The following is a 25069-nucleotide window of genomic DNA, read 5'->3' as shown; positions in this document are numbered from 1 at the left end:
ATCTAGTAGCCATTTTGCATTAATTGCTGCCGTAGAGGTTTTGAAATGGAAATATTTGTTCCTTGAATTTTAGTTTGTATCAAGGCCGCTATATTTTGTTAAAACTGCTTTGAAGCTCGCTGCACTGTATCTTCAAAACGATGTGCTATCATTTGAAATAAGCCAAATGTATATGCTTTTTATGAACTAGTGAGTGCAGTAAGAGAGAATTCATGATCTTGTCAATAGCAGCTTTTCTGTTTCCATTGTTTGGACTTGGTTTTATATGTGTAAGTTAAAACTGCTAAATAAGTCTAACAATGTTTTGCTTTAAATGAACAGCATGGTCATTGAATTACAATCTCGTGTAGTTTTGTGGTGTCACTAAAAGAGGTTCCATTGTTTTATTTTGTTTCTGTGATAATCCCACCTGACTCTGAATGTTTAGTAATTCATTTATTTTCTTTAGAGCAACGATGGTTACAATTATACATCATTACCATCAAGGAAGGACCAAGTGTTGAAATGCTCTGCATGTTAAATAATGCAAGGCTCAGCAGGAGAATTTGATTGTCATATTTCTCATTCATATCACTTAGTTTCTGGTTTTTTCCAAGTTATTTATTATTTTTAATATTGTATTTTCCCTTGCATTTTGTTGTAAATAAACTACCAACAACTATTCTTTACAATTGTGGCTATTTTCTTTTCCTAGGTCTTCTCTAGCAAGGATCATATCCATGACTGTTTCTATCCCCAGCTCTGTAAGTCACTTCCTCAGAGTTAAATAGCATAAAGAATGGGCTCTGTAGGGAAAAATTAAACGACTTGGGGGTGCTGATTGATGAGAAGCTTGACACGAGCTGTCACTGTGCGCCTGCAGCCCAGAAACCGACCGTGTCCTGAGCCGCATCCAAAGCAGCATGGCCAGCAGGGAGAGAGGGGATTCTGCCCCTCTGTTCCTCCCTTGTGAGACCTCAGCTGGAGTATTGTGTCCAGTTCTGGAATCCTCAACGTAAGGAGATGGAGCTGTTGGAGCAGGTCCAGAGGAAGCTACAAGGATGATGTGAGGGCTGGAGCATCTCCCATACAAGGACAGGCTGTGAGAGTTGGGGTTGTTCAGCCTGGAGAGGAGAAGACTCAGAGGAGATCTTATAGTGACCTTCCAGTACCTGAAAGCGGCTACAAGAAAGCTGGAGAGGGGCTGTTCACAAAGGGTTGTAGAAATAGAACAAAGGGCAATGGTTATAAACCAGAGAGGGGCAGATTTAGACTGGACATAAGGAGGAATTTCTTCACCATGAGAGTGGTGAGGCCCTGGCCCAGGTTGCCCAGGGAAGCTGTGGCTGCCCCATCCCTGGAGGTGTTCCAGGCCAGGTTGGATGAACCTATGAACAACCTGATCCAGTGGGAGGTGTCCCTGCCCATGGCAGGGGGTGAAACTGGATGGGCTTTGAGGTCCTTTCCAACCCAAAGTATTCTATGAATCTGTGACTTAGAACATCTAAGTCATAGATGTTCTTGTCCCGCCGTGGCTTCTTAACGATTTTTCCAGGGCGGGTGCCCCGCACTCTGGTCTTCGCCCATTCCTTTGTAAATAGGATAGGAACGGTTGGACTTGATGATCCTGGAGGTCTTTTCCAACCTCGTGATTCTGTGATCCTGTGAAATGACCACTGGGTTGACAAGGAGGTTTTTCCGTAGGGAATCAGGGGCTCGGTGGGGCAGGAGTCACTGGAACAGAGGCCACTCAGAGCCCCTGGGAGGCGAGAATCCTCCATCGCTTCTCTGGAAGTCATTCATTCAGTCAGCAGAGATTCCGCATGCGCCATACGACGTTTCATTAGCGTGGGCGCAGCCAGCCCCGCCCCCCGAGCCCGGAAACTCCCGAAGGGGTTCGGCTCTTTCCGCCACCCCCGCTCGCTCCCACGGGGTCCGGAAAATCCTGAGGGAGTTCCCCCACTGGGGCAGCGGCCTCGGCAATGAGCATGCGCAGAGCGCCCCTTCGCACCGCCCCAAGTCTCGCGAGAGGCGGGAGCTCGCGAAGATGGCGGCGCTGTGTGAGAGCTTCACGCTGTGCGGTTTGGGTCCCAGCGGCGGCGTGGGCCTCGGCAGCGGCCTCCTGGCGCTGGAGCCGGGCCCCGACCCCGACCACGTCCTGCTCACCGACCGCGGCAGGACGGCCACGCTCTTTAAGGTAACGGCCCGGCCTGTGTGAGGGCCCCGCGCCCCGGAGCCGCGCTCCCTGCTGCCCGGCCCCTCCGTCACCGGGCCCGCCCGCCTCGGCTGCCGCTGAGGTTACCTGCGCGCTGCTCCATGTGCCGGTGTGCTGTCTCCGTCCCCCGTTGCAAACAGCGCTTCCATCCCCAAGGTGCGGGGCCCGTAACGCTCCCTCGCAGCAGCCAGAGTGACGCGCTCTGTCCGGCTGCCAGGTTGGTGTCCGCTGCCTTCCTGTGGGCTGGAGAATGAAAGAGTTCAGTTTGCAGCGCTTCCTACTGAAAGTATGTTCTGGTGTCTCTTCATGTGCACGCAATAGAACCACAGAATGCATTGGGTTGGAAGAGACCTTTGCAGGTCATCCGGTCCAACCTCTCCTTGGGCAACCTGTGCCACGTTCATTGTAAGAAATTTCTTCCTTATATCCAGTCTAAGTCTGCCCTCTTCTAGTTTAAAACCATTACTTCTTTTCATGTCACAACAGTCCTTGGGAAAAAGCCCCACCTTTCTTGGAGCCCCTTTCGGTACTGGAAGGCTGCTCTAAGGTCTCCCTGCAGTCTTCTCTTCTCCAGGCTCAACAACCCCAACTCTCTCAGCCTGTCTAGTTCAGTAGAATGGAATAAGAAACTTCAGGAAGATATTTGGGGTTCTATTTTTAATGAGCTCTCACGTTCATGGGGCTGGGGGTTGTGTCTTAGTGCGTTCATGACACTGCCCCTTTGGTTTGTTTAGTTGCCAAGACCACACACAAGATCATAAATATGACCAATGACAATCAAAACTGAGGGAAGGGGGCTGAGCACCCTCAGCAACCGAATGCCAATCGTACATAACACAAGTTTAGACCAGAAGCTCTTGATCACAATAGTTTACATTGAAATAGGAAGAGAGAGAGTGTGTTTCTGTGCATGATTGTGTTAATGAGTAAAAGTAACTGACGTTGGTGATTGAAAGTAATAGCTTCATTTTGGAAAAGCCACACATCGTACTTGTGCGCTGTGGTGCAAGTCCGCCTGACTGTTGTGGATCAAAGTTATTTCTTACATGAAAAGGATTTTTTTCTAGTTAATAAAGAGTTCTTTCATGTTATTCTGAAATTTTTAGTATCAAAGTCAGGAGCAGGAATGCTCAAGTGGAAGTTCAGAGTGTAGCAGTTTCCGTATTTTAATATTCCAGTCAGATGCCCCTACCTCGCATTTCCTTTCTGTCATGTGAAAAATCCCCAAACTATACCACCTTATATTTTAATTACAGTGTCTTTCTTCTGACTCTTCCAGGTTTCAGATCAGAAGCCCCTAGGTTGTTGGTCGGTTAAACACGGGCAGATTATCACATGTCCAGTTGTGTGCAACTTCGAAACTCATGAATATATAGCTGTTCATGATGACAAGGTGAGATCCTTTATCTTTTCTTAATGGGAAAAGAAGGATGTCATGAGTTGTCTGAGTGAATGTGCATAGACAAGAAATCAGCAGTGATAGATTTTTGGCTAAATATAACTGTGGGGCTGTCAGCACCCTCTTGCAGTTCAGGTCACCTCTGCTCTTTGGGGACACGGGGATGTGCAGTTCTCTGCTGGCAAGGGCTGTTCTTTTTGTTAGAGACCATCTGTGCTGAGTAGCAGTTGTGCAGTGGCCTTTTAGAAACTGAAGCGTTCTCAGTGAAGAAAGCCTCACGCCTGTATTCCCTAAGGATGAGTTATTTCTTTTGTTGCAAACTGGTTGACATTTAGAACTGCATGAGGATTGTACTGAAATGGCTAAAATGTTCACATCTGCATCCTTGGCTCATGTTTTACAGCTAAACATTTTTTCTTAGCGTGTGCGTAGTGTTTGCTCAACTTGTGCTGAGCCTTTGGCTTTGTTTTGATTGTTGTCAATGTTATACCTTTCCTGACCTTGTGTTGTTCTGCTTGAAACATTCTCTGCCAGATCAGGTCACCTGTACTTTAATCTGTCTCCATCAATTGGATCTACTTTCATTTATAATTCTGTTGTATCTTTTTCCTTAACCTTACTCTCCTATCCTTTCTTCCCAATTCAAGATTCCTGAGCTCGGTTGGTATTCTTGTTGTCTCTGCTTCAGCTTCTTCCCATGCAAACTTTCCCAGGACTGATTTCCACTAAGGTTACTGTGAATACTTCCTGTGTGCTTACCTCCTGTGTTTCACTCACAATGAATTACTGGTATTTTGGATGTTGGGAAGTCCATATGTTGCTGTTTAATGTGCTTAGAAAACAATGTTTCTCTTAAAGGTTTTAAGAATATGGAAGAACAAAGATATTAACTTGGACAAAGTGTTTAAAGCAACGGTAAGTCTCTTACATGCGTTTGCTTTTATGTAAATGTTTTGAATCCCGTGAAGAGATGCTAACTTTCATAGTACCAGTAGTATAATATTTTAGTTGACTATTGTCTTAACTTATGCTTCATGATGTTCTGGAATATTGCAAAGACTCCACTTGGACTGAGAGACTTGATCATCAAAGATTACTCTTAAAATTATTCGTATCCCAAGTCCTATATTTTAGAGGACTATCTTTAAAGGAGGTGAATTATGCTCAAGCACGGATATTTCTGTTCTGCTGGTGGGTATGTTAACACTTTGTTATGCTGCATAACAGTTGTTTGAACTCTTTACTCTTGACTACATTTTTTCTGATATGACTCAGAAATGCAGTGCTCCTTGGGACACTTTCCTGGCTTTTTCTTGAGCGGTGATTTGCATTCCTCATAGCATTTCAGAAAATCATTGCTGCTAGGTCTAAATTATTAGGAATCTTGCATTTTAACCATTCTCCTGTTACTCGTTTATTGAAAGAACTTTTTAAAAAATCACAGATAAAGCACTTGGCTTTCAGGGTGATGTACTGAAGAACCTAGGAATGTTTTTTTTCTTTGTAGCTCTCAGCTGATGTATACAGAATACATTCGCTACCCAACGGAGGGCCGGTGGTACTGTTCAAAGGAGGTGGTGTTCGAACTTTAGATGTCCTTTTGGAAGCCCCACAACAAGAAATTGAAAACATTGTCTCAGATGAAGTCATCAAGTAAGTGACATGACTTCATGAGGCTTACTTCTTGCTCAGAGGAATTGATGATGATGATGAAAGTTGTTCCTTTTTTGAGGGGATAGGAGAGAAATCTGAAGACCAAGATCTTGGGGTTGGGTTTCTTTTCCAATACACTGTTTTTAAAGTCTTAAAACTGTTTTGACAGCCATTCTGAAAATAAGAGGCTGCCTAAGGCATAGTGATATGACTTTAGTTATAGTCCTAGAATTTGTATGTTCATGCAGCTTTCTGGTTTTAGGTGGAGTCAAGCTTTCATGGAAGGTCAACAGCCTGTCTTAATTTTCGCTACTGAGAAAGTGAGTTGAATACTTTTTAAAAAGTACTTTCGTAGCAGGAAATCTAAGTGCTTTTCCTAAAATCTGTCATCTATTTCAATGGATTTTAAGAGCTTTTAGTGAAATCATTATCGTGATGTAATCAATATCCTGTATATGTATTGTTTCTTATACAACAGTTAAATTGAAGTGGTGTTGCTTTCAGGCTGTGGAGCCTGGCTCTCGGAACTTCAGAGAACAGCTAAGATTAAATAGAGTAGATGTGGTTGCGTGACTCTTTATTGCCCTCAAATACTTGCTTATTGTGCAGAACTCATTTAATATGATATGTGTGTATCTGGTTTTATTCAAATGCTGCTTCCTGTGAATCCATTTGTTTCATCAAATCAGAATTTTCTTTACATGCTTGAGTCTGAAACTTTTCTGAATTAGGCTGCATGTCCTGTAGAAAACACAAATTCATTTTTTAACGTTCAAAGTTAGACTGTACTAATACCTGAATTTGTTACTTCTTTGTGCATTTACACAAAATAAACTTTATTTTCTTTGTTTTAGGATGGGGATTTTTTTGTCTACGTGCAGAGGGTTAAGATGAATAGTCTACACAAATATAAGCTTGAACAACAGGAAAGTAAACCTATGAATTTCACAGCATGTATAAAAAATCAGTTTATCACATTGCTCTGTTTGTGTAAGTTATATTTTCTAATGGGATATGATAATAAAGCAAATAATTGTATAAAAGGATGTGAAATGTTGATATTTTTTAATTACTGTTAAATATTTTTAGGTCTTTAAACTTTCTGAACCAGCTAGTGGTAGAAGTTGTAATTAAATCTTCCTTATATTTTAATGACTGCAACAGCTGAATGTTCCTAAATGTTATGACTTGTACAGCTAACATGAGATCCGCAAAGTACTTTTATTTTGCTACTTTACATCATAACTTGTCCTTCAAATATTGTGTATTGTTTATTCTATCAGCAGTCATTGGATTTTGTTCTCTTTGGGTGTCCTCTTACCATATCTTTTCAAATAGATAACAATAACAGATCATAAAAGTGTCATCACTTCTCTTTGACAGATTCCAATGATGCTGTGTACAAGGCTCTGATACCTCTGCAACAAAATGCTGAAGAGGAAGAGCAAATTTTGTCCAAGTCGCTACTACTAAACCTTTCGGTATCTGGAAGCGTTCTAAAAGGCACTTCTTTTGTTGTTCTTGATAAAGACCATATCGCAGTATTAGGAAGTCTGGTGACATCGGGAGAAGAATCCAAAGGTAACTTGACAAATCAAATTAAGATGTTGTAATGTCTCAAATTTCCTTAGGCAAAGCAGTAAGCAGGAAATAGTGCAATTAAAACGTTAGCTGGTTCTTGAAACTACTAGGTACTTGCTCAGAGTAGTAGCTAAAAGATAACCTTTACCAGTAAACAGCAGAGCGGGTTGCAGGACTGCACTCACTGCTGTCTGTCAGTGTTTGCTTTCATGCTGTTTCTAAAACAGCTGAGAAGATGCAGCAGGAGAACTCATGGGTGGAGGGGAGTTGAAAGGAGGACTTGGACACTTCTAAAGGCATCTATGTGGGCAAACAGACCTAATGTCCTACAAGAATTCAGTGTCTAAAATAAGTGAAATAAACACATCGATCTCATGCCTGAACTTCTGAAGTACGTGATACCTGGAATTGAAGCCACTAAACATAACATTTTATTACAAAATGTTCTGAGTGGAAGCTCCACTGGCTGCTGTCCCTTTCGCCACAGCATCTTCACTGGCAAACTTACTCGTCTTGATGTGTTTTTCTTGAAATCTAACCGGAATGACTGAATTCCTAATATTGAAGGTATTAATTATTGAATCATTTTGAAACTTGTTTCTGTTTCCACAAGTGTTTTTAACTGACACCATTTATGTTGCTTTTTAGTTTGTAACATCTATCTCTTGTTTTCCCAGAATGCCTAACAATATGGAATACGAAATTTCAGACACTGCAGACTTCAAAGGAGCTGCCCTTGGGAACCAGTGGACAAGTAAGCTCCGTTTTTAATTTGTGATCCATAAGCTTTGTGCATTTGGTGTGTTAGCAGTCAACAGGCGGATGGGCTTCAGAGTTCTGCTTCTGTCTGGAAGAGCAGCAAATGCCAACTTCTGAAACAGAATTTATGTTGACCAGTTGATGAACAATTTGGTCAGACTATTTAAAGTGAGAGCAGTGGCTTATGGCAATATCTTTGATAATTGAGTATCTTCTCACTTCTGATGACCTTGGTGACAATACAATAGCTAATTAAACAGAAAAATGAGCCAGTATCTCTTCTCTTCAGACAATTTGCAGTTGACTGCCTAAATGATCCCTGCATTTCCCTAAATAGTGTGAAGATGTTCAGGTGTCAGTTAATGACAGGGGAAAACTGACATCTAAGTAATAAATGCACCGGTGAAATAGAACAGCTGACTGGTTCTGTCATCAAATGGCACAAAAGAGAATTTAAAATATTAAACTACCAAGTGGACTTAATTTCTCAGAGCTGCCACTGTACTTGAAGCCATCGTTCTGAAACATGCATCAGAACGCTTCTTATTTCTGTACTTAAGAGGTAATGAAGGTCTGCTAAACTTGCCAAAACCAATTTACAGTAATCTAATGAGTGAATTTTAGTTGCATTTTGTAGTCGGGAGTTAAGACAGCAAGTTGTGCAGGAACATGTCTCTGTTCATATCCTCATTAACAATATGTTTCAATCTTTTGTAGTTGTGGTGTTATGAGGAAAAATTTTTTTTTACTCATGGGAAAGTGCTAACGGTAATTATTTACAAGTGTGAAACTTCATCCTTGGCAGCTGCTGTGGGAAAGCTCAAGGACAGTCGAGCCCCAGGTAAGAATTTTTATAATTACAGTGAAAAGATCTTACAGAAGGAAAACATCTGAAATTGTATAAAAATTACTTTAATACAGTCCTATAAAATCAATTGACTCTAAAGAGCTTTAAGTAACCTAACATTCTGAAGCACACAAATGTCTGAATTCATTGTAGCTTCACTTAAACTAGGTTGCCATTCAAATATGGGAATTACTGAAAATACTGGCATGCTAGCTGTGAATACTGAAAGCAAAATGAAGTGCTGTCTTCTGTAAACCGATTTTCAAAGAGTTTGGGATTCCATAGGGCAATGTCAAATGGTAGTTTGTAAACTGGAGTTTAAAATTGTACCGTCAGTGTCTTTAATGGTAAAACTGGTAAAACATGGGTTGCAAGTAGTGCTGAGAATGAATTCTGTAATGACTTATTTCTCTTCCTCACAGAGGCTAAAAGGAAAAACAGTATGCAAAAAGGGTCACAAAATTACCTGCTGCTGAGATAGAACTGGAAACTTTCTTGGCAGAAAATGACCTGGATTATACTTTAGAAACTACCTATTAGTATAAGAAGTCGATGGAATATTAATACTTGAATAAATGTGCTTTAAATGTTACCTTCATATAGTTTAATTTTTGTGCTCACAGATGTGTCTACATTTGTAAACTGGGATACCCTTGGAGAAGCAGAGCTGGCGGCTTCGTTTCAGTCACAGCAGTCTGTGCCTCTGAAATCTGAGCCCAAAATGACGGTAAGTTAGCATTAGGAGCATAGGAGGTTTTTGCTTTGTTTCTCTTGGCTTTTCCCCATGCTGCTACTTGTAGGGACTGTACCAGAAGGAGATTTCACTTTGTATTTGTCACTCATTTCTAACACTGTTTTTGAAATTGTACAGCCATTTACTAATTATATTCTGTGCAGCAAGTTGACACATGAAGCTCCTAGTTAGTTTGATTTGAAATCCTTAAATATAAACCATCTTTTTGGAGTGGAATAATAACTTTTTGTTTTCCTTTATAATAGTTAAGATCAAGAAGGAATGCTGTTACTAAAGTACAGCAAGATACCTTATCAGTTGGGCAGCTCTTACTAAATCTAAAGGTAAGTGAGCAAAATATCATAAAGCAGTGTTTTAGACACTCTCAGAATATTATAGTTGTCTCTTAAGCTATTTTCTTTTCCTATATCCCTTTGCCCTTATCAAGTTGTCAAACCTGCCTTAGGCAGGTAAGTTGAGGGATATTATTGCATTAGAATAGCATGTGATCATGATGAAAATAAAGATTTGTCATGGGAGTCTGTACTGAACTGTACAATATAGGGTTTAGAGTAGCTGTCGGAGCTCTGAAAATCGCACAAATTTGTTCAATTTTAATGAAAATCTTCTCTTGGAGTGAATAAGTTGGGAGGATTTTTCACCTGAACTCTGATTTTTTAAGCTTTCTTATTTATGCCTTTAATTTTGTTGAAGACATTTTGGATCCTTCTACTTGGTCTAAGTAGTAACAGTAATCAAACCTGTGCCTTCTGCTACTGAATTGCACAGTATTTGTAATTTTCAGGACGCTTCTACAACTGTATTTGAAGATGAATTGAGACAACTGATGTCAAAAGCACAGATGCCAGATATCCAAGCCACAATTGGATGTGTAATGACTGCCATTACAGACAGATGTAAAGCAAATCCGAAGTACTACCCGCAAAGTTTCCTGGTACAGATAGTCCAGACCCGAGACTTGTCTTACAGGTGATAATTCTGTGGTTTTTTGAATTATGAGGAGTTGTCTTCAAAAACAACAAAAAGTATAAATGCAGTTCTTTATAAAACACTCTTGAATTATTGGAATTTACTATCAAAGGTGCTTATGCTTGTTTTCTTATGAAGCTGACACTTGTAGGTGGATTTTTGTGAAAACAAGATCAATACTTCTCCAGTAGTTGTCTACGTAGTTTTCAGTGGGTGTGAACCATGCAGCCTATTCTTTTCATATTCTTACAGTTTATGTCCAGATTTAATGGTCGTTGCTTTGGAGAAAAAAGATGTGCATCTCTTACAAATCTGCTTGCAGCGGTTTCCAGATATTCCTGAAGAAATTACTTATGCTTGCCTGGAATTATTTTTAAGGTAATTTGGAATCATTTTCTTTTCATTATTTTCTTCTTTACCAAACCCAGGCCCTTTAATAAAAAGCTGTGTGTTACTTTAGCTTAATAGATGAGCAATTAATACAGTATGTGAAATTCTTAATTCTGAGCGCAGTCTATGTTGTAGTCTTGCAGAATGACAGACTTTTTACAGATGTCTGTTTTTCATATCCTAGAAAGGCTGGGCCTCCAGAGCAAAAAGGATTTTTTTATTATTAGAAACATCAGATTTTGTTAATTTCATACCTTAGAATTGTCAAATAGCTTTTTACTAAGGGTTAGGAAAATCATAACTCTCTTACATGTTGAAGTAGTCCCTCTAATGTCAGAATCAAATGACAGTTTTGATTGAGGTATAACCTTTAAATCAGCCCTTGACAGAATGTCTAATAATAGAGTAACTTAAATTGTTGCAATAAAAGAGCAGCACATATATTGCTCAAGGTTAACAATTACAAAATATTAATTCTTCTTCATGGCCTTTATTCGTTCTGCAAGACTATATTTTAGTGTATCTTTTTATTTTTAGAGTAAGCCTCAGAGAGTTTATAGTGTGTGCTGCTGTTGGGTTGGTGGCATTGCTGATTTTAAAGCTAGTAATTACAAGTATTAATGGTCTGGAATTTCCTTCTACAGCCTTAGTGAAGCCTATCTTCAAAGCACAGATGTGAATCTAGAATCTGTAATCTGTTACATTGATGTTGAATTCAACAATAAAGAAGTTAAGAGTGAAATTGTAGAAAATGGTTTCAACGCAGAGCTGGAAAAAGACAGCTGCGAGACTAAAATCACAAAGGAAACCCATCTGACAGCTGCTGGTGAACTCTGCCCTGTTGGACCACAGAAGGCAGCATTATTGTATCCTTTTTATGTTTTAATGAAGGCAATTCAGTGTATTATAGGTGATGTTAATGTTGGTATTAGTATTACTGAAAGAGATATCTTCTGTGATTGTTGAAAATTTCTGAGAAGTTATGATAAGAGAAGTTCTGATTCACTAGGAAAATTGTTTAGAATATAAATAGAAAAAATTATATACCAATTCAAACTTACATTATTGCAAAAGCGTAATAAAACTTTGTCTATTCAAGAGAAAATAGCATCAGTGATTTTGATTTTGCTTGTTGCAACACATGAGCCAGTTACCTGCTTGCAGTAAATAAAACTGTTCACACTAACCGTGGTGTGATACTTCAGTTGCTCTGTGTACTTCATTATAGAAATAAGGGAGATTCAAAAAGCTGAACCAGGACCTCTCTCAAAGAACCTGGAGAAATATTTTAATTAGAATTCACTTCAGTTTGTAGAAACTGGTATTTTTCCTAGAATTTTAGTTCCTTAATAGTACTGCCCAGAAATGCTGTTCTCCAGTCAGCTTACAGTGAAACATTTCTTCTGCCTCATCTGAAAAACCTTCCAGCTCAGCAAGCTGTTGTAAGTATGTTAAAATTAAAAAGTTTTTAAACCCTTGTTATTTTAGGAGGAGGGAAGGGGAAGAGAGTTTTTCAGTTATATATGAGAAACTTACCACTCTTACTGGAGTCTGAATCTCAAACTAACGCATGAGAATGAAATTAAGATGCCTAATAAGACTTAGTATTAACAAATGTCAGATTTTTCCACATACACCTGGAGCTTTTACTAATTCTAATAGCCCTTGCTTATTTTAGAAAACGTAAGTAAGAAATCCTCTTCATGACCCAGTCTACTTGGAAAATACTGTTCATATTTTGTTAGTGAGTATAGTACCTTTTATTGACTTGGGTGCTTTTGAAGGAAGGAATGAGACTTACTAACTTTCCAGGGTTTCAGAAGAACCCACACATCAGAACAAAGCTGATCTTAGCACTGACCCATCTCCTTTCTCCCTCCTCTTTTGGAGAGAGAAAGAAAGCTTTGACTTGTGTTAGCACAAGATGATACTGACCTGATTCTGACCATTAGCAATTTATTGTTGGCTATTGAAAGTGGACCTGGGACTAAAATTTTTCATGGTGATACAGTTTCTAGCCAAGTTCCTAGGGAAGTCTTTGTCTGAATTAAATTACACTGACGTGGTCGCTGGAACAATGATTACTGCTGAATCATTACACTGACTATTACTGAGTGAGAATTTTCAAACACCTAGCTATAGAAGGTGTAGGAGAACCAGAAAACTTAGTTTTAACCCATGGTATAAACTAACTAAATAAAATCCTTATGAGTATTACTGTATGCAGGACAAAAATTCTTGGTCTATTAAATCGTTTGTCCTTGGTCTATTAATCGTTTATCCTTTAAAAATACCTTCTTTTCTACTTTTAGCTGTTTCTCAGATATTTACACTACCTGCATGTGAAATGTAGTGAAAAAATTAATACCACTCTTCCTGGAATACGTGCTCCAACTGTAAATCAGGTGAGAAGCTATTTGTACGAGTTGTACTTCCTTCAGTTTCTGTGATGTATAATTTAGTGAGTAGCTGTAAATATCTAAAATCAACAGAGACCTACATTGATTCTACAAAGTATTGTCTTTTGGTATAACCCATATGAAATCAGATGTAACATTTTACTATTGGGAAGTAAATATACTGCCTGAAAATGTGAAACAACATATTTTGCATTGGAAGTTAATGTTTTGGAGTACAGTTCTTAAAGCAAAATCTGTATATATCATGAAGTGTAAGTGTGCTTTCCTTGTTTGTCTTCAGATTATGGACTGGATGTGCCTGTTAATTGACGCTCACTTCACAGTTATGGTGATGCTACCAGAAGCAAAAGGGTTGCTTTCAAACCTGCATAGGTTTGTGAGAGCCCAAGTAAGTTGCATCTTCTGGGTTAATTGTTTCACTTTAGTATGGGTTTAGAATATGGGCATTAAGAATTAGGGGGCAAACAACAACAAATGAGCATAAAATGGCAGTTGCCTCTTCTTATTTTGATTTCAAAAGCTGCTATATTTATTTGGTTTAAAAATCTGAAACTCCGCAGAAGCACAGCTGATTGTGCAGTGTAATGATATATGAAAACAATTAAGATTTACTTGACAGTAAATATATGTATTTTCTTGGTTTTAGGTACGATTCTACTCCGAACTCAACAAGATTGAAGGAAGCTTGCGAGAGTTACAAAGACTTAACCACCAGAAAGACATTCAGACATATTCTATTGAAGTGCTGGAACTTATTTGAATTTAAAATGACTTCTTAAGAAATTTATTTTTTATTGATTCCTTTAATGACAAGGATATATTAGCACTCCATATTGGGGATGTGAAAAGTTGTTTTCTACATAGCTGGAGCACGATTACTCTGTAGCTACATGAGAGTTCTAAGTTTGAAACTTGTGTATTAAAAGCTCTCTTTTTGACTGGTTGAGAAGCTGGATGCTTGTTATATTTCCTCCATGTGTAATTTCAGTACGCAGTCATAAGAACATCCTAAAAAGCCATGTGATTCTTTACAAAGAATTAGGAGAACATTTGCAGTAAGGCTTACACAGACATTTCATCAAATGAGTTGACAGTTCTACTTGCTGCTTTTTTTAGTTAATAATTGAAGTCTAATTAGGTTGGTCACAGTACTCTTATCTCCACTCAGGTTATGAACTGTAGATGAACTCATTTGAGTTTGCTTGTCTTTCTATTTTTAAGTTATTTTTACTTATTCCAAAGATTCCTTTGACATTTTCAGACTTAAATAACTTAAAACAGGGAAGGGAGCTTAACTGTAGGTATAGGGTTGTTACCTAATTCACACTGCCTTCTCTCTCCTGTGTCATGGTATCACAGCTTGTTAGTGTACCCTTTTGGGCTTTCCTTTCTCATCTAACCAGCTGCTCGTATGTTGCTTTTACAAAAACTGAAGGGAGTGGTGTGTGGTGATTTGTAGTTAAAATCTTGAATGACAATAATCTAAAGCTGTTTTGATGCATCTCCTATCTGATAAAACCACCTATATCCAGACGCTTCCCACAGCCAGGAACCAGACTCCTTCCTCAAATGAAGAAGCAAAGTGCAGTTATTTGATCTATGTCTTATTCCAGTTGTTACCTCAAAAGTTGCCATCAGATGAAGACAACTTTGCTCAAGCAGATAGATTGCTCCCTAAAGCAGAGTGGAGTTCCTGCATTTCAGCATAAGGAGCTGTACTGCAAGACTTCTGCTTTAGAAATTTCTGGAGCTTTCTGATGTTGAAAGATTCCATCCATGACCGTCTCCGTTTTTTAAATACTTCTCTCTTGAAATCTTGTCTAAATACATTTATACTCCCCTTCCCTCAAAGCTTCAAAGATAACATTGAGGTGAATTTTAATGCTGTGGACTTCAGAGCGAGTTTGATGTGTCTTTAAGCTGACTATGCAACTGATAACTGCTAGCAGAGCTCAGAGCAAGAATGGTATCTTGCTATTAGATGGAAGCAAAGAATTAATAACTTCTGTTTCTGGGTAGTGATTTTTCTTTGGTAGTGTTGACTTAAGTATAGGTCACTGGATATAGAGGAGACATTCAGTTTGATTTGGAGCGGAATATTGGAAATAATTGCTTACATAAAAGGCTCCTTGACCTTTGTCAAGTTAAACTTGCCTGAGAATGAACAGCAGCGTTTTCTTCCTGTCTCTGGATAGGGCTAGAACATAAGATCATTATGGCAGAAGTGCTAGGTGCGCAAGTTACTGGACTTTGGTTGTGTGACTTTGAAATAGCTGCACACAGTTAAAAGCCTGAAGACTCTTGGAATTTGACACATTCCAGTTGTATACAGTGTTACTGGAGGTCAGTACCAAATGTATGTAAAAGTAAAATTAAAAATACACTACAGTGGACAGCTGAAGAATCATGTGGAGGGATACTTCTTGGCACTGGCAATACTTTAATTTTCTGAACAACAAAATCTATCTCCAATTTAAGTAAGAATGTTCTTACCTACATCAGTGTCTGTTTTCCCCAAGTACTCTGTCAAAGAGTGAACACCTCACATTAAGCTTAATCTCCTCAATACTGCTTGTCCTGTGCAGCTTGAATTTTAGCTTTTCAGAGTATGTCTTAGGTTTAGATTTGTTTTGACTGTCTCTTTTTTAAAAAAAAATGTGATGAACTAAAATTTTATGAAAGCAACACTTGTTAAAGGTATTACAGATATATGCATCTATTGAATTACACTTCTGCTTAGGTCTTCAAACTGACTTTTAAGTTGTGGAACTGAATAGTCATTCAATTTAAGCTCATCTGGGATAGGGGAAAATGGACAGATAAGCTTAATGTCTTATCTTGATCACATGGATGGTTGACAGAAGCCTTCAGAGAGGATAGACTTGTTCAGAATAGATAGATGTTCAGAATAACAAATAAGATGTTAAAAACTTATTTTTACTAATAATGTGATTTAGTATTAACATAATTCAGCATATCAGTATATTGGTAAGCTTTGGTTTTCATCATACTAAATAAAATGGTCATTGGTAATGTACTGAATTACACCAGCAGAAGTAATGTATGCCTTTGCTTCCTAAGGCTGACTGTATTTAGTCTACTGCTGAGCTGTAGTCCAACATTGCTTAGAAACACCGTGGCATCCTATAAATGTATGTGTAACTGATTCTAGAGCTGAATACTTACATTCAATGCTTAATATATGTTATGAAATAATTCAGAGGGAAGGACTGGACAACAGCAGGTCAATAATTAAAGCCAGAGCATATGCTCCCTTGTTATTAGTACCATCCAGCTTTAGGTTCTTAAGTTATTTCTCTTACCCTTGGAGAAGGGAACCCATCCAGACAACAGCTTGGCACACTAGGCTATTCAAATGCCTTTTGAAAGGAGTCTTTTTCTGCGTGTCTTGAGTATGGAGGCAGTGTAGGGCCTCCTACCTAAAATTCCTCCTCTTGCTGTTTTCAGTTCACTTATAAATATGCTAATTTAATAATAACAGTAGACTCAAAATGGGAACTTCGTGTTCCTAATGGAAATCTGTTTTGTTCTTGCAAGTGGACATGGGTAGAAAAGTTAGGTTAAGGGGTTAGGGTTGATTTCTCTGTACTGAGCTACGCTGTGTGTTGGAAAGGACTAATCTATGCCTCTATGCATCCATCTCTCCACCTACAAAATTCAAATTCTTTATGTTCTATTCAGTAAGCACTTCTAAACCAACTGATAAACTTGTGTGATCTTACACAAGAGATGAGATTAAGAAACAAGGTATTCTGGTTTACAGTATTCAAAAGCAAATGGTTCTTAGCACCTTTGATCTATTCCAGGTACACAGAATTCACAGTAGAGATGTTGATGCTCATAATGCTACAGGCTGGTTGTTAGAAAGGCAAGATGCTTGCCTGCCGTGGGCTGGCTTTCAGTTTGTACTGCTTTGGCCTGAGAAACCTGTACCCTGAATTCATGTGGTGGCATTAGAAACCCAGGAGTGCAGTTGGTTTATGAGGAATTTCAGCCCTTTAGGGTCTTTGGCAAATGGGAAAACAAGAGGGGATACAAAACATATGAAGCCCATCAGGAAAAATTTCTTCATGGAAAGGGTTATCAGGCACTGGAACCGGCTGCCCATGGAAGTGGTCAAGTCCCTGTCCTTGGAGATGTTTAAAAGATGGGTAGGTGACGTGCATGGGGATATGACTTAATTGTGGAGAGGTATGGTTGATGATCTCAAAGGTATTTTTCAGACAAACAATTCTATGATTTTCTGCAGTGCTCCAGTGAACTGCAGACACCATAGAATCATAGAACGGTTTGGGTTGGAAGGCACCTTAGAGGTCATCCAGTTCCACCCCCCCGGCATGGGCAGCAGTTCAGAGGAATTAAATGGGCAAAAATGCCAATAGTGGAGCCTTGTTTTGCTTTATCCCCACCCTGGTCAGGTAACAGTGAGCTGTGAGAGAGCACTAATTTCTGCATAATGGGTGAAGACATAAAATGCAACAAGAGACGAATGTGGCAGTGGTAAAGGGGGAACTGGTGAGCGCTAGGTGAGGGCAGGAGATCTCCGATGGGGGAGAACGTCTGCTCAGGTCCCCCTCTGACGAGGGGAGAACTTCTCCTGAGGGAGAATCTTTCCGGGGGGGGGGCACCTCTGTTGAGGGGAAAATTTCTCCTAACGGGAGACCCTCTGCTGGGAGGAGAATTTCTCCTGAGGGAGAATCTCTGCCAAGGGGATAACCTGTGATAGGGGAGAATTTCTCCTGAGGGGAGAAACTGGGGGGGGGGGGGGCACCTCTGCTGAGGGAGAACCGGTGGTTCTGGTGTTGGTGGGGGCCCAGACCCCAGCAAGGAGCCCCTGCCCGTGTCTGAGGGAAGCTCAGGGCTCGCCCCGTGCCCCTCAGGGCTCGCCGAAGCCGCAGCGCGGGGCGCTCCCCTCCGGTCATCCCCGGGCACCAGGAGCTGTCGAGGTGCGGGGGGGGTCTGAAAGGAACCGTGAGGGGTCCGAGAGGAGCCGTGGGCAGCGCTCGCCCACAAGTGCCGGCTGGCGCCGCGCAGGATTCCAACATGGCGGCGCCTGGCGGCAGCGCCCCCTGCCGGCGGCGCGCGGGGCGGGCGCGCGCGGGGCGGTCACGTGGTGCGCTCGGGGCCTGCTGCCGCCGCCGCCGCTTCCCCCAGCCAGCGCGGAGCGAGCCGAGGCAGAGACGAAGAAACAAGATGGCGGCCGGCGGCGATCCGGAGCGGGACGCCGGCAATTCGGATTGAGCCCCTCGGCCCTCACACAGCTCGGCGGCGCCCCCTCCCCGGCTCGGAGCCTTCGCAGGGGGGGGAGCTTCCCCGTAGCCACCTGTCCGGACTCGGAGCGCCCTCCCGAGCCTTCCTTATCCCGTCCCTTTCCCTCCCCCCCCCCCCCGCCGCGGCCAGCGCCCAGCGATGCGGGGCCGGCGGGGCAGGCCGCCCAAGCAGCAGCAGGCGGCGGCGGGCGGCGCTCAGGCGAGCTCCCCGGCGCCGGCGGGGCCCATCGGGGGACTGAGGTCCCGTCAGCGGGGCAGCAGCCGCGGCAGGTGGGCGAGCACGGCCCAGGCGGAGGCGGCGGCAGGGCCCAAGCAGAAAGGAGGCGCGGGTGCCCAGGCCTCGTCGTCCCCCGCCGCCGCCGCCTCGCCCAGGGGGGGCGGCAAGAGGAAGGGAGGCAGCACCCCTGGCGGGGGAGGCAGCGGCGTTAAGGGCAGGGGCAGGGCCGGGGCTGCAGGGGGAGCAGGAGGAGGAGGAGGAGGCTGCAACAGCCAAGGCAGGGCTGCCTCGTCCAGGAGGAGCATCAGCAAAGTGGTGTACGACGATCATGAGAGCGAAGAGGAGGAGGAGGACGAGAGCATGGTGTCCGAGGAGGAAGAGGAGGGAGACCCCGACGATAACCAGGACTCCGAGGAGGAAGAAGAGGAGGAGATAATGGAGGAGGAGGACGACGACGACGAAGACTCCGACTACCCCGAAGAGATGGAGGATGAAGACGATGCCAGTTATTGCACTGAGAGCAGCTTCAGGAGCCACAGCACCTACAGCAGCACCCCAGGTAGAGCGTCGGTGGGATGAGCTAAAACGAGTCGAGGGCGCCCCACATGCTCCCTCTAGGTCTGCAGATGGGGTCCACACGCCTTCTTCCTCCCGTGTGTGTGCGTGAAGGGATGCCTGCGAGCGCTCCCAGGCACCGGGGAATGCAAATTAACGCCTGGCAGCCCCACGGATGCAGGGAACGCTAGGAGATGCTTCCAAACACATGCACTGAGAGGAGGGAGGGCGGGCAGCACATGCTGGAACGAGGGGATGCTTTGCAACCGTGCATGGGGATTTTGGTGACTGCCCAGCTGCAGGTACTCCAGGACACGGTGCAAACTATCAAAAGTGTATAGAGTGTTCCCTTAAAATTTAAAAGCCAGGGGAACGAGGTGCATGCCTTGCAAAGAGGTCCTTTTAAATTTTTACGGGAAAGAATGGCTTGTGCTTGCAAATATAACTTGATGTTAAAAGGAAAGGAAGCACATGCGACTTGAAGTAGCCAAAAAAAAAAAAAACCAAAACCCCTTAACCACCGAAAATCTTCAGGATCTTGAAATCAGAGTTATAACTGGAGCCAGCTTTTACTAGCTTTAAGGCAAAACTAGCTTCCCAAGGAGGGAAATGAGGTGCATTGTTCAAAATGGAGATTGCATTGTTATAGTTTGGGGAAAAGTGCTCAGAGCTTCAGTGCAAGTGTGTTAGATGAGTTTTTAGTTAAACGCAAAGGTTAAAAGGTGGGGGTTATGTCAAAAGTCTTGGATTTAAACATTGTATTTATCTTAAGATATGGCAACCTTTAAAACTCACCTTGGGGTTTAAACTCATTAAACATCATTGTTATAAATTTTTTTTAAACTCTAGTGGCAAATTTGGGCTTAAATTTTTAAGGCCTGCAATTCTCTTTCTCCTTAATTAGTTCATTAACTATGTAGGTTTCAAGCTTCAGAAATGTTTTTATCTAAATTTAAGCACTTTATTTGAATTCATTCTAGAACAGATTTCAAGCTTAGTTTAATTTGTTTTAGGTCTCTGAACCAGAAGAGTGGTTAAACTTAGGGATAACCTAGGAGTGTTTCTGAGTTGGGCTACAGAATCGCAAACGCTGCTGTTTGGAAGGGGAGAGGAACAGGTTGTTGGTGTAAGAGCATTGCATCTTAATTAAAAAAGGAGTGTAGTTTCAAGTAGTTAGCTGACGGCTTTTTAAAAGGGGGAAGTACTGGCTGCTGAAGTGTCATTTGAGTTAATGGTATCAGCTCAGTGTGTGACTCCATAATAGTCTTTTAAAAACCTCTGCGTGTCTCTCTATGTATATATATAATTTTAATCTATATCCACATGCTCAGGACCCTAAACAAATCAAAATATGTACATACATTGCTAAATTAATTTAATTTAGAGATAAATACTTAAGGTGGTGTTTTTCCTGTTGCAGGGATGGTCCTGCAATCAAATTCAATTTTTTTGATATTTATTCCTTTTAACGATTGGGGTCTGGCTTCACAGAAGAAAAAAAAATGAAGTGGTCTCTTGACTTTTAACTCTTCATTTTCTCCTTAGTTGTCATAACTTTAATTTTGATTACTTTCAAGGGTGCTTTTGTTGGGGAAATAATATTTTTATGATTTTAATTGGCTGGATAGGGAAAATATTTTTTACGTGAGCATCCAGGTTTAAAATGGGTTCTGCAGAGCGTGGGTATATTCAGTTTTTGAAATGTACTGAAGTGTTTTGGCAAATAACAGGACACCTCCGTCTGCATTGCTGTGCAAGCATAGACAGGTTTTATGTGGTATTTAGGTGTATCAGAAACCATTTTGGTAATTGATACGTTCATGTCTCACTCAGTCAAGGTAACTTTGGTTAACTTTTTAAGGATAAGTTTAAGTGTAAACATTTTCATCCTTACGTGCTTTTCTTTTTTAATACTGGATTTTTGGTAGTTAAGACATCTATGTTGTAAATCTGGCAATTTACTGGCAGTTCTCTTGAGTTCAGTGTTTGCCTAGAGGTCTCCCTCTCTTCTTTCCTCTCTTAGATGTTCTGCTGCCCTTTTGCAAAGGAAGTAGGAACTTCTCATCCATCAGTTCACCCTGTCTCTGGTTTGTGCCACATTGTGAGCACTGCTGTGGGGTGGTGGCACGAATTGAAACCTTCCTCTTATCACAGTGCAGGAAGAGATACTTGACATTAGAACAGCACCAATACCCAAGGAAAAGGTTCTTTCTTCAGTATCTCTCAGTCTGACGGTGGTCAGTGCAGAGAAGAGTGTTAAGAACAGGGCAGGCATGCGGGGATGTCTTCAGAGGCTCTTCATGGGCTCCGGTGCGCTCTGACTCGGGTGCATGCTGAATCAGAACTGGTCTCTAGCTAGGTTTAAATACAGGTTTTTTTCTTTCATGTATTTGTCTTCAAACCAGACAAATTGTAATATACAATTGTAATATACAATATATATAATGGCAGAGTTCTGTGGACAGATTGAAGGAGCATCCTCTCCTTTGCTTCGAGCTGTCCCCGACAGAGTCCTGCGGTGCCAACCTGTTTTTTGTGCTGGAAGAGAGAATGAAGGATAATGAAGGATGGTTCTCCACTTGCCTTCAATCAGTCATGCAGCTGGAATTGCTGCCACTCGCAGGATGTAGTCTTAGAGGCTGGAGAGTTCATTTTTTTAGAACAGGTATTGAAAAATTGCAGTGCTGATCAAACTCGCCTACCAGCCAAGTTTTCACAGCTAAATCACATTCTGCTGAAATGGGTGACAGACTTTTGACAGTTTTTTCAAACTTGTATTGAACAATGAATTAAAAGATCCCTGGTAATGTCTCTAGCCAAGAAGGGCTCAATATCTGGGCTGTGCTGAGGAGTTCATGATGAACTTGGATGTAGAAGTACTTTTTTTACTGTATTATTATTGAAGTATTTAAAGAAGTGCAATCTTAGGAATGGTAAAATGCCTTCGATATAACTTTTTATGATGGTACAGAGCTTATTGTGTGAATGCAGATCACATTTATCGTTTCTTCTGCTGAATGGACTTTTGGTAGAGGGATTTTGTGTGTGTGTGTGTGTAATGTCCCTTCTCTCTTAACCCTTTGGATCCCCAGAAGGTAGATGTACTTTTAGGACAGGTATCCTGTATATCTTCTACCACTAAACATTTTTGCCATTACTTGTCCACTCTGTGTTCTACTTTAGACTTGTCACGGTTGTGTTACAGATATCAAGTATTTTCCATATGCTGCAGGATTTTAAACGAAAGATTTAGTCAGGATACCTAGAACCCCTTCATTTTTTCTGTTTCTTGCTTTTCTTCATCAAAAGCTTGGAAAACCAGCTTTTGGAAGAGCTGTATGTGGATAGGGATAGTAATCATCAGTCTGTCTAACAAACAAATGCCCAACAGTGGAGTTGTGAGCCAAAAGATTTATCTTAAAATACATTAAATACATCTTTTAGATGGATTTTACTAGTCTGAGCATTTACAGTGATTGGCTGTCACTTCTGTTAACCATTTACTTTCAGTGGGGTGCTTATCAGAGTGAAAGAATTTAAGTGGAAAGGAGGTGCTGCCTTTTATCTGTAGTAAGTTTGTATCTTAACACATTTTCATGATCTTGAAGACTTGCTAAAGTGAAGCCATTGAGGTACAACAGTCAGATAGGCAGGCTCCCCTGTCTGTCCTGGGAAATTTTCCAGCCTTCCCAACATCTACCTAGGGTAACCTGTTCTCTAAATTTAATCTGGTGTGCTGTTATTTTACGGTTCATCAATATGAACTGTGATTTGTACTCTAGAGGAACCCTCCCTAGTTCATCCTGACTAGGATTTCAGTCATGAAAAATGGAAGAGAAGTCCTAGGAAAGAAATGGTGTAAAAGGCCAGAAGAGTCAATCTGTGGCTGATTCTGTTGTATTGACATGCAAATTTGCAGTTTATCTGAATAGAGCATTTGTACTTCAGTCATCTTTCTAAGAAGCAGCGTACAGCAAACACTGTACCATTGTCAAAGCACGTTTGTTATAAAAGGCGGACTAATTTGATGTACTGCAGGTGAGTTTATTGTGCAGACTCCTTTAGGCTTGCAGTAAAATTCCATAGCTGACCATTGTGTTGCGTAGAGTTGGTGTAAGGTGAATAAACATGGGTTTTAGTAGTTTGGGCCTGGTTCTCAGGGCTTGCTCACTTCTGAAATTAGATACAACTTATCCAGAGTGTGTTCCAACTAGAAATTGTCAGAATGTTCCTGAAAACCCTTGTATTAGTGTTACTTTTTGTTTGTTTGTTTGCCTGGGTTCTAGGCACAAAGGGACTATGACTCCTCAGAATGACAGTGTGTATCTCATCTACGCTTGTCTTGCATTAGTAATGCATATGTTAAAATGATGACTTAGGATACAGGGGTTTCTGTTCCTGACACCTGCTGCAAGTGAACTGGTGGCCACAGTGTGGAGAAATTAAATTCTTCATGTAGAACCAGTAGAGAAGGCTGGTTTGATTTAGGAGCGTAGTACTGGCAGATGTACAAACTGAGAAAATAAACAGCCAATAAGTTTTAAAGTTTTAAAATAGGTTTTGAAGAACATCAAGACCTAGTTTTGTACATTTGGAAGGCAGTAGTCAAACTTAACTCAGGAGGACGTGTTGACAATTTCTGTGATATGGGTGCTTTTGGGAAGATGCTCTCAAGATCTACTCTCACAACCAGTTATTTTTCATTTGAGCTTCAACTTCCAAAGCTTTGTAGTGTTTGGAATGTCTCATTTTTAATGTTGGTTTAGATTTTAAGTCTAATCTGGTTTGTGGTTGGTTTATTTTCTTTTTCCAGGCAAAATAAATAAATTTGGGTTAAGTACGATTGTTGCAGACAGCATTCAAATTGGAGCTGCGCTTACAAGTAGTTGCAAATGCATCTTATTCTTTCAGAAAATTTCTCTGGAAGAGATTATTTGACTTGTGAATATTAGAAACGTTGGTTGTCATGTTGGTGTTTTTAAAAGAGAAAAAACTTTTCTGTAAGTCAAAGCTTTTAATTTTGGCCTTTCCCAAGAAAAAGATTAAGATTTTTCTATTTTGGTACTGCTTTTCATAGTACATTCTTATTTTATGTTAAACTGTTTCATTTTGCTGCTTTTTCTTTTTTGGTGTAAGCTGAGCAAATGCTTTCCCAAGAGGCTGACTTTTAATTAAGGAATTACTTTGGATGTTACTGTATCCAACGTGTAGCTGTATTGAGTTCATGCACTCTGCTGTAGGAAGAGAAAAGGAAAAGACATTTTCATCCACTGTTATCTGTTTTTATGTTGATTCCTTACAAGTACTTGTGTGTCACTGTATGTTCTCATTTGGAACTTGCCTGGTGCAAAGTAGTAACACGGCACACCAAGCATCTGGTTCTCACCTCTTTTTTTAAAACCAAATAAAATTAGAGTAGTCCTAGTGACTTGAGGAGGGCAGTCAAAAGTCAGAATTTCCAGGAGCAAGGAAAACGTAGGAGGGGGCATCTCCTCTAAGGAGTACTCGTGCTTCCAGGACACCATATTACTGCCTCTACATTGAGAAGTTTCTGTAGTGACTCATAATCTGGAAAACCAACCCAACCCAGTTCTGCGTCTACTAAAGATGAACTTTTATGTGGTGGTAGTGCGGAACTTGAAGCCAAAAATTAGTCTCTTACTGGGGGCAAACTGGAAGTCTTTCACTCGCTAGGATGAGTTTTGTGGACTGTGCCTGAAGGGGTGTTCTATATTCTTTTCCCCCTGCCCTTCTGTGACAGATTTCTGAAGTATCTCAAGCTCATTGAGGGGTCTTTTCTCTCTCCCCACCACTGAACAGTAATTCTGAGGAGGAGTCTTGGTGCTCAAGTGCTGAAAAATATAGGAAGGGAGAGTTTTTAGAGAAGAGAAATGGGACCAGATGTGAGTTTTCTAATGATGTAATGCTGGGACCAGTGGGGTTTTTTTAGGTCATACCAGTGTAGCTTCCACCCTCATGCTTTGAACAAGACAGTGATTCTGGCAGATAATCTCTTATGGCTTCTTTTAAACCCCACTTA

At 41.1% G+C, this 25069-nt stretch overlaps 2 protein-coding genes and 1 long non-coding RNA gene across 13 annotated transcripts in view; 2 read left to right on the top strand and 1 right to left on the bottom strand.

Annotated features, from left to right (window-relative positions):
* Window positions 1-997: 997 nt before the first annotated feature.
* Window positions 998-2816, bottom strand: LOC128854016 (uncharacterized). Its single transcript, XR_008452906.1, has 3 exons — window positions 2701-2816; window positions 2282-2437; window positions 998-1767 (listed from the first exon to the last, which is right to left on the bottom strand). It is a non-coding gene; the product is annotated as an uncharacterized LOC128854016 (long non-coding RNA).
* Window positions 1984-16414, top strand: NOL11 (nucleolar protein 11). Its single transcript, XM_009563902.2, has 18 exons — window positions 1984-2176; window positions 3474-3587; window positions 4452-4508; window positions 5101-5246; window positions 5509-5566; window positions 6101-6236; window positions 6630-6827; window positions 7505-7581; window positions 8304-8427; window positions 9057-9160; window positions 9433-9510; window positions 9972-10156; window positions 10409-10534; window positions 11191-11412; window positions 11910-11988; window positions 12859-12951; window positions 13247-13354; window positions 13613-16414. Exons 1-18 carry the CDS (start codon window positions 2027-2029, stop codon window positions 13724-13726), a joined length of 2169 nt encoding a protein of 722 aa, XP_009562197.2. The 5' UTR covers window positions 1984-2026; the 3' UTR covers window positions 13727-16414.
* A 1749-nt stretch (window positions 16415-18163) lies between these two features.
* The window catches only part of BPTF (bromodomain PHD finger transcription factor), a 53473-nt gene continuing 46567 nt past the window's right edge, over window positions 18164-25069 (top strand). For 6 of the 11 annotated variants that reach the window (XM_054082911.1, XM_054082907.1, XM_054082908.1 and 3 more), the window contains exon 1: window positions 18165-19033. In XM_054082911.1, the coding sequence (XP_053938886.1) occupies window positions 18397-19033 (637 nt within the window). In that variant the 5' untranslated portion in view covers window positions 18165-18396. Of the gene's footprint in view, window positions 19034-25069 lie in introns of all 11 variants that reach the window. The other 5 variants (XM_054082909.1, XM_054082915.1, XM_054082914.1 and 2 more) reach the window with 3 other exon arrangements.

Source organism: Cuculus canorus, chromosome 18 (assembly GCF_017976375.1).
Source record: "Cuculus canorus isolate bCucCan1 chromosome 18, bCucCan1.pri, whole genome shotgun sequence".
In the NCBI taxonomy this organism is placed as follows: domain Eukaryota; kingdom Metazoa; phylum Chordata; class Aves; order Cuculiformes; family Cuculidae; genus Cuculus; species Cuculus canorus.
The sequence above is the reverse complement of the archived record's forward strand: the minus strand, read 5'-3'. Positions and strand labels throughout refer to the sequence as shown.

Bases quoted from the DNA above. Each gene is read 5' to 3' on its own strand.
- NOL11 (XM_009563902.2), top strand. From the start codon at position 2,027: ATGGCGGCGCTGTGTGAGAGCTTCACGCTGTGCGGTTTGGGTCCCAGC. The intron at 3,588-4,451 runs GTGAGATCCTTT...TTTCTCTTAAAG, and splicing joins TAGCTGTTCATGATGACAAG to GTTTTAAGAATATGGAAGAA. The intron at 6,237-6,629 runs GTAAGTTATATT...TCTCTTTGACAG, and splicing joins TATCACATTGCTCTGTTTGT to ATTCCAATGATGCTGTGTAC.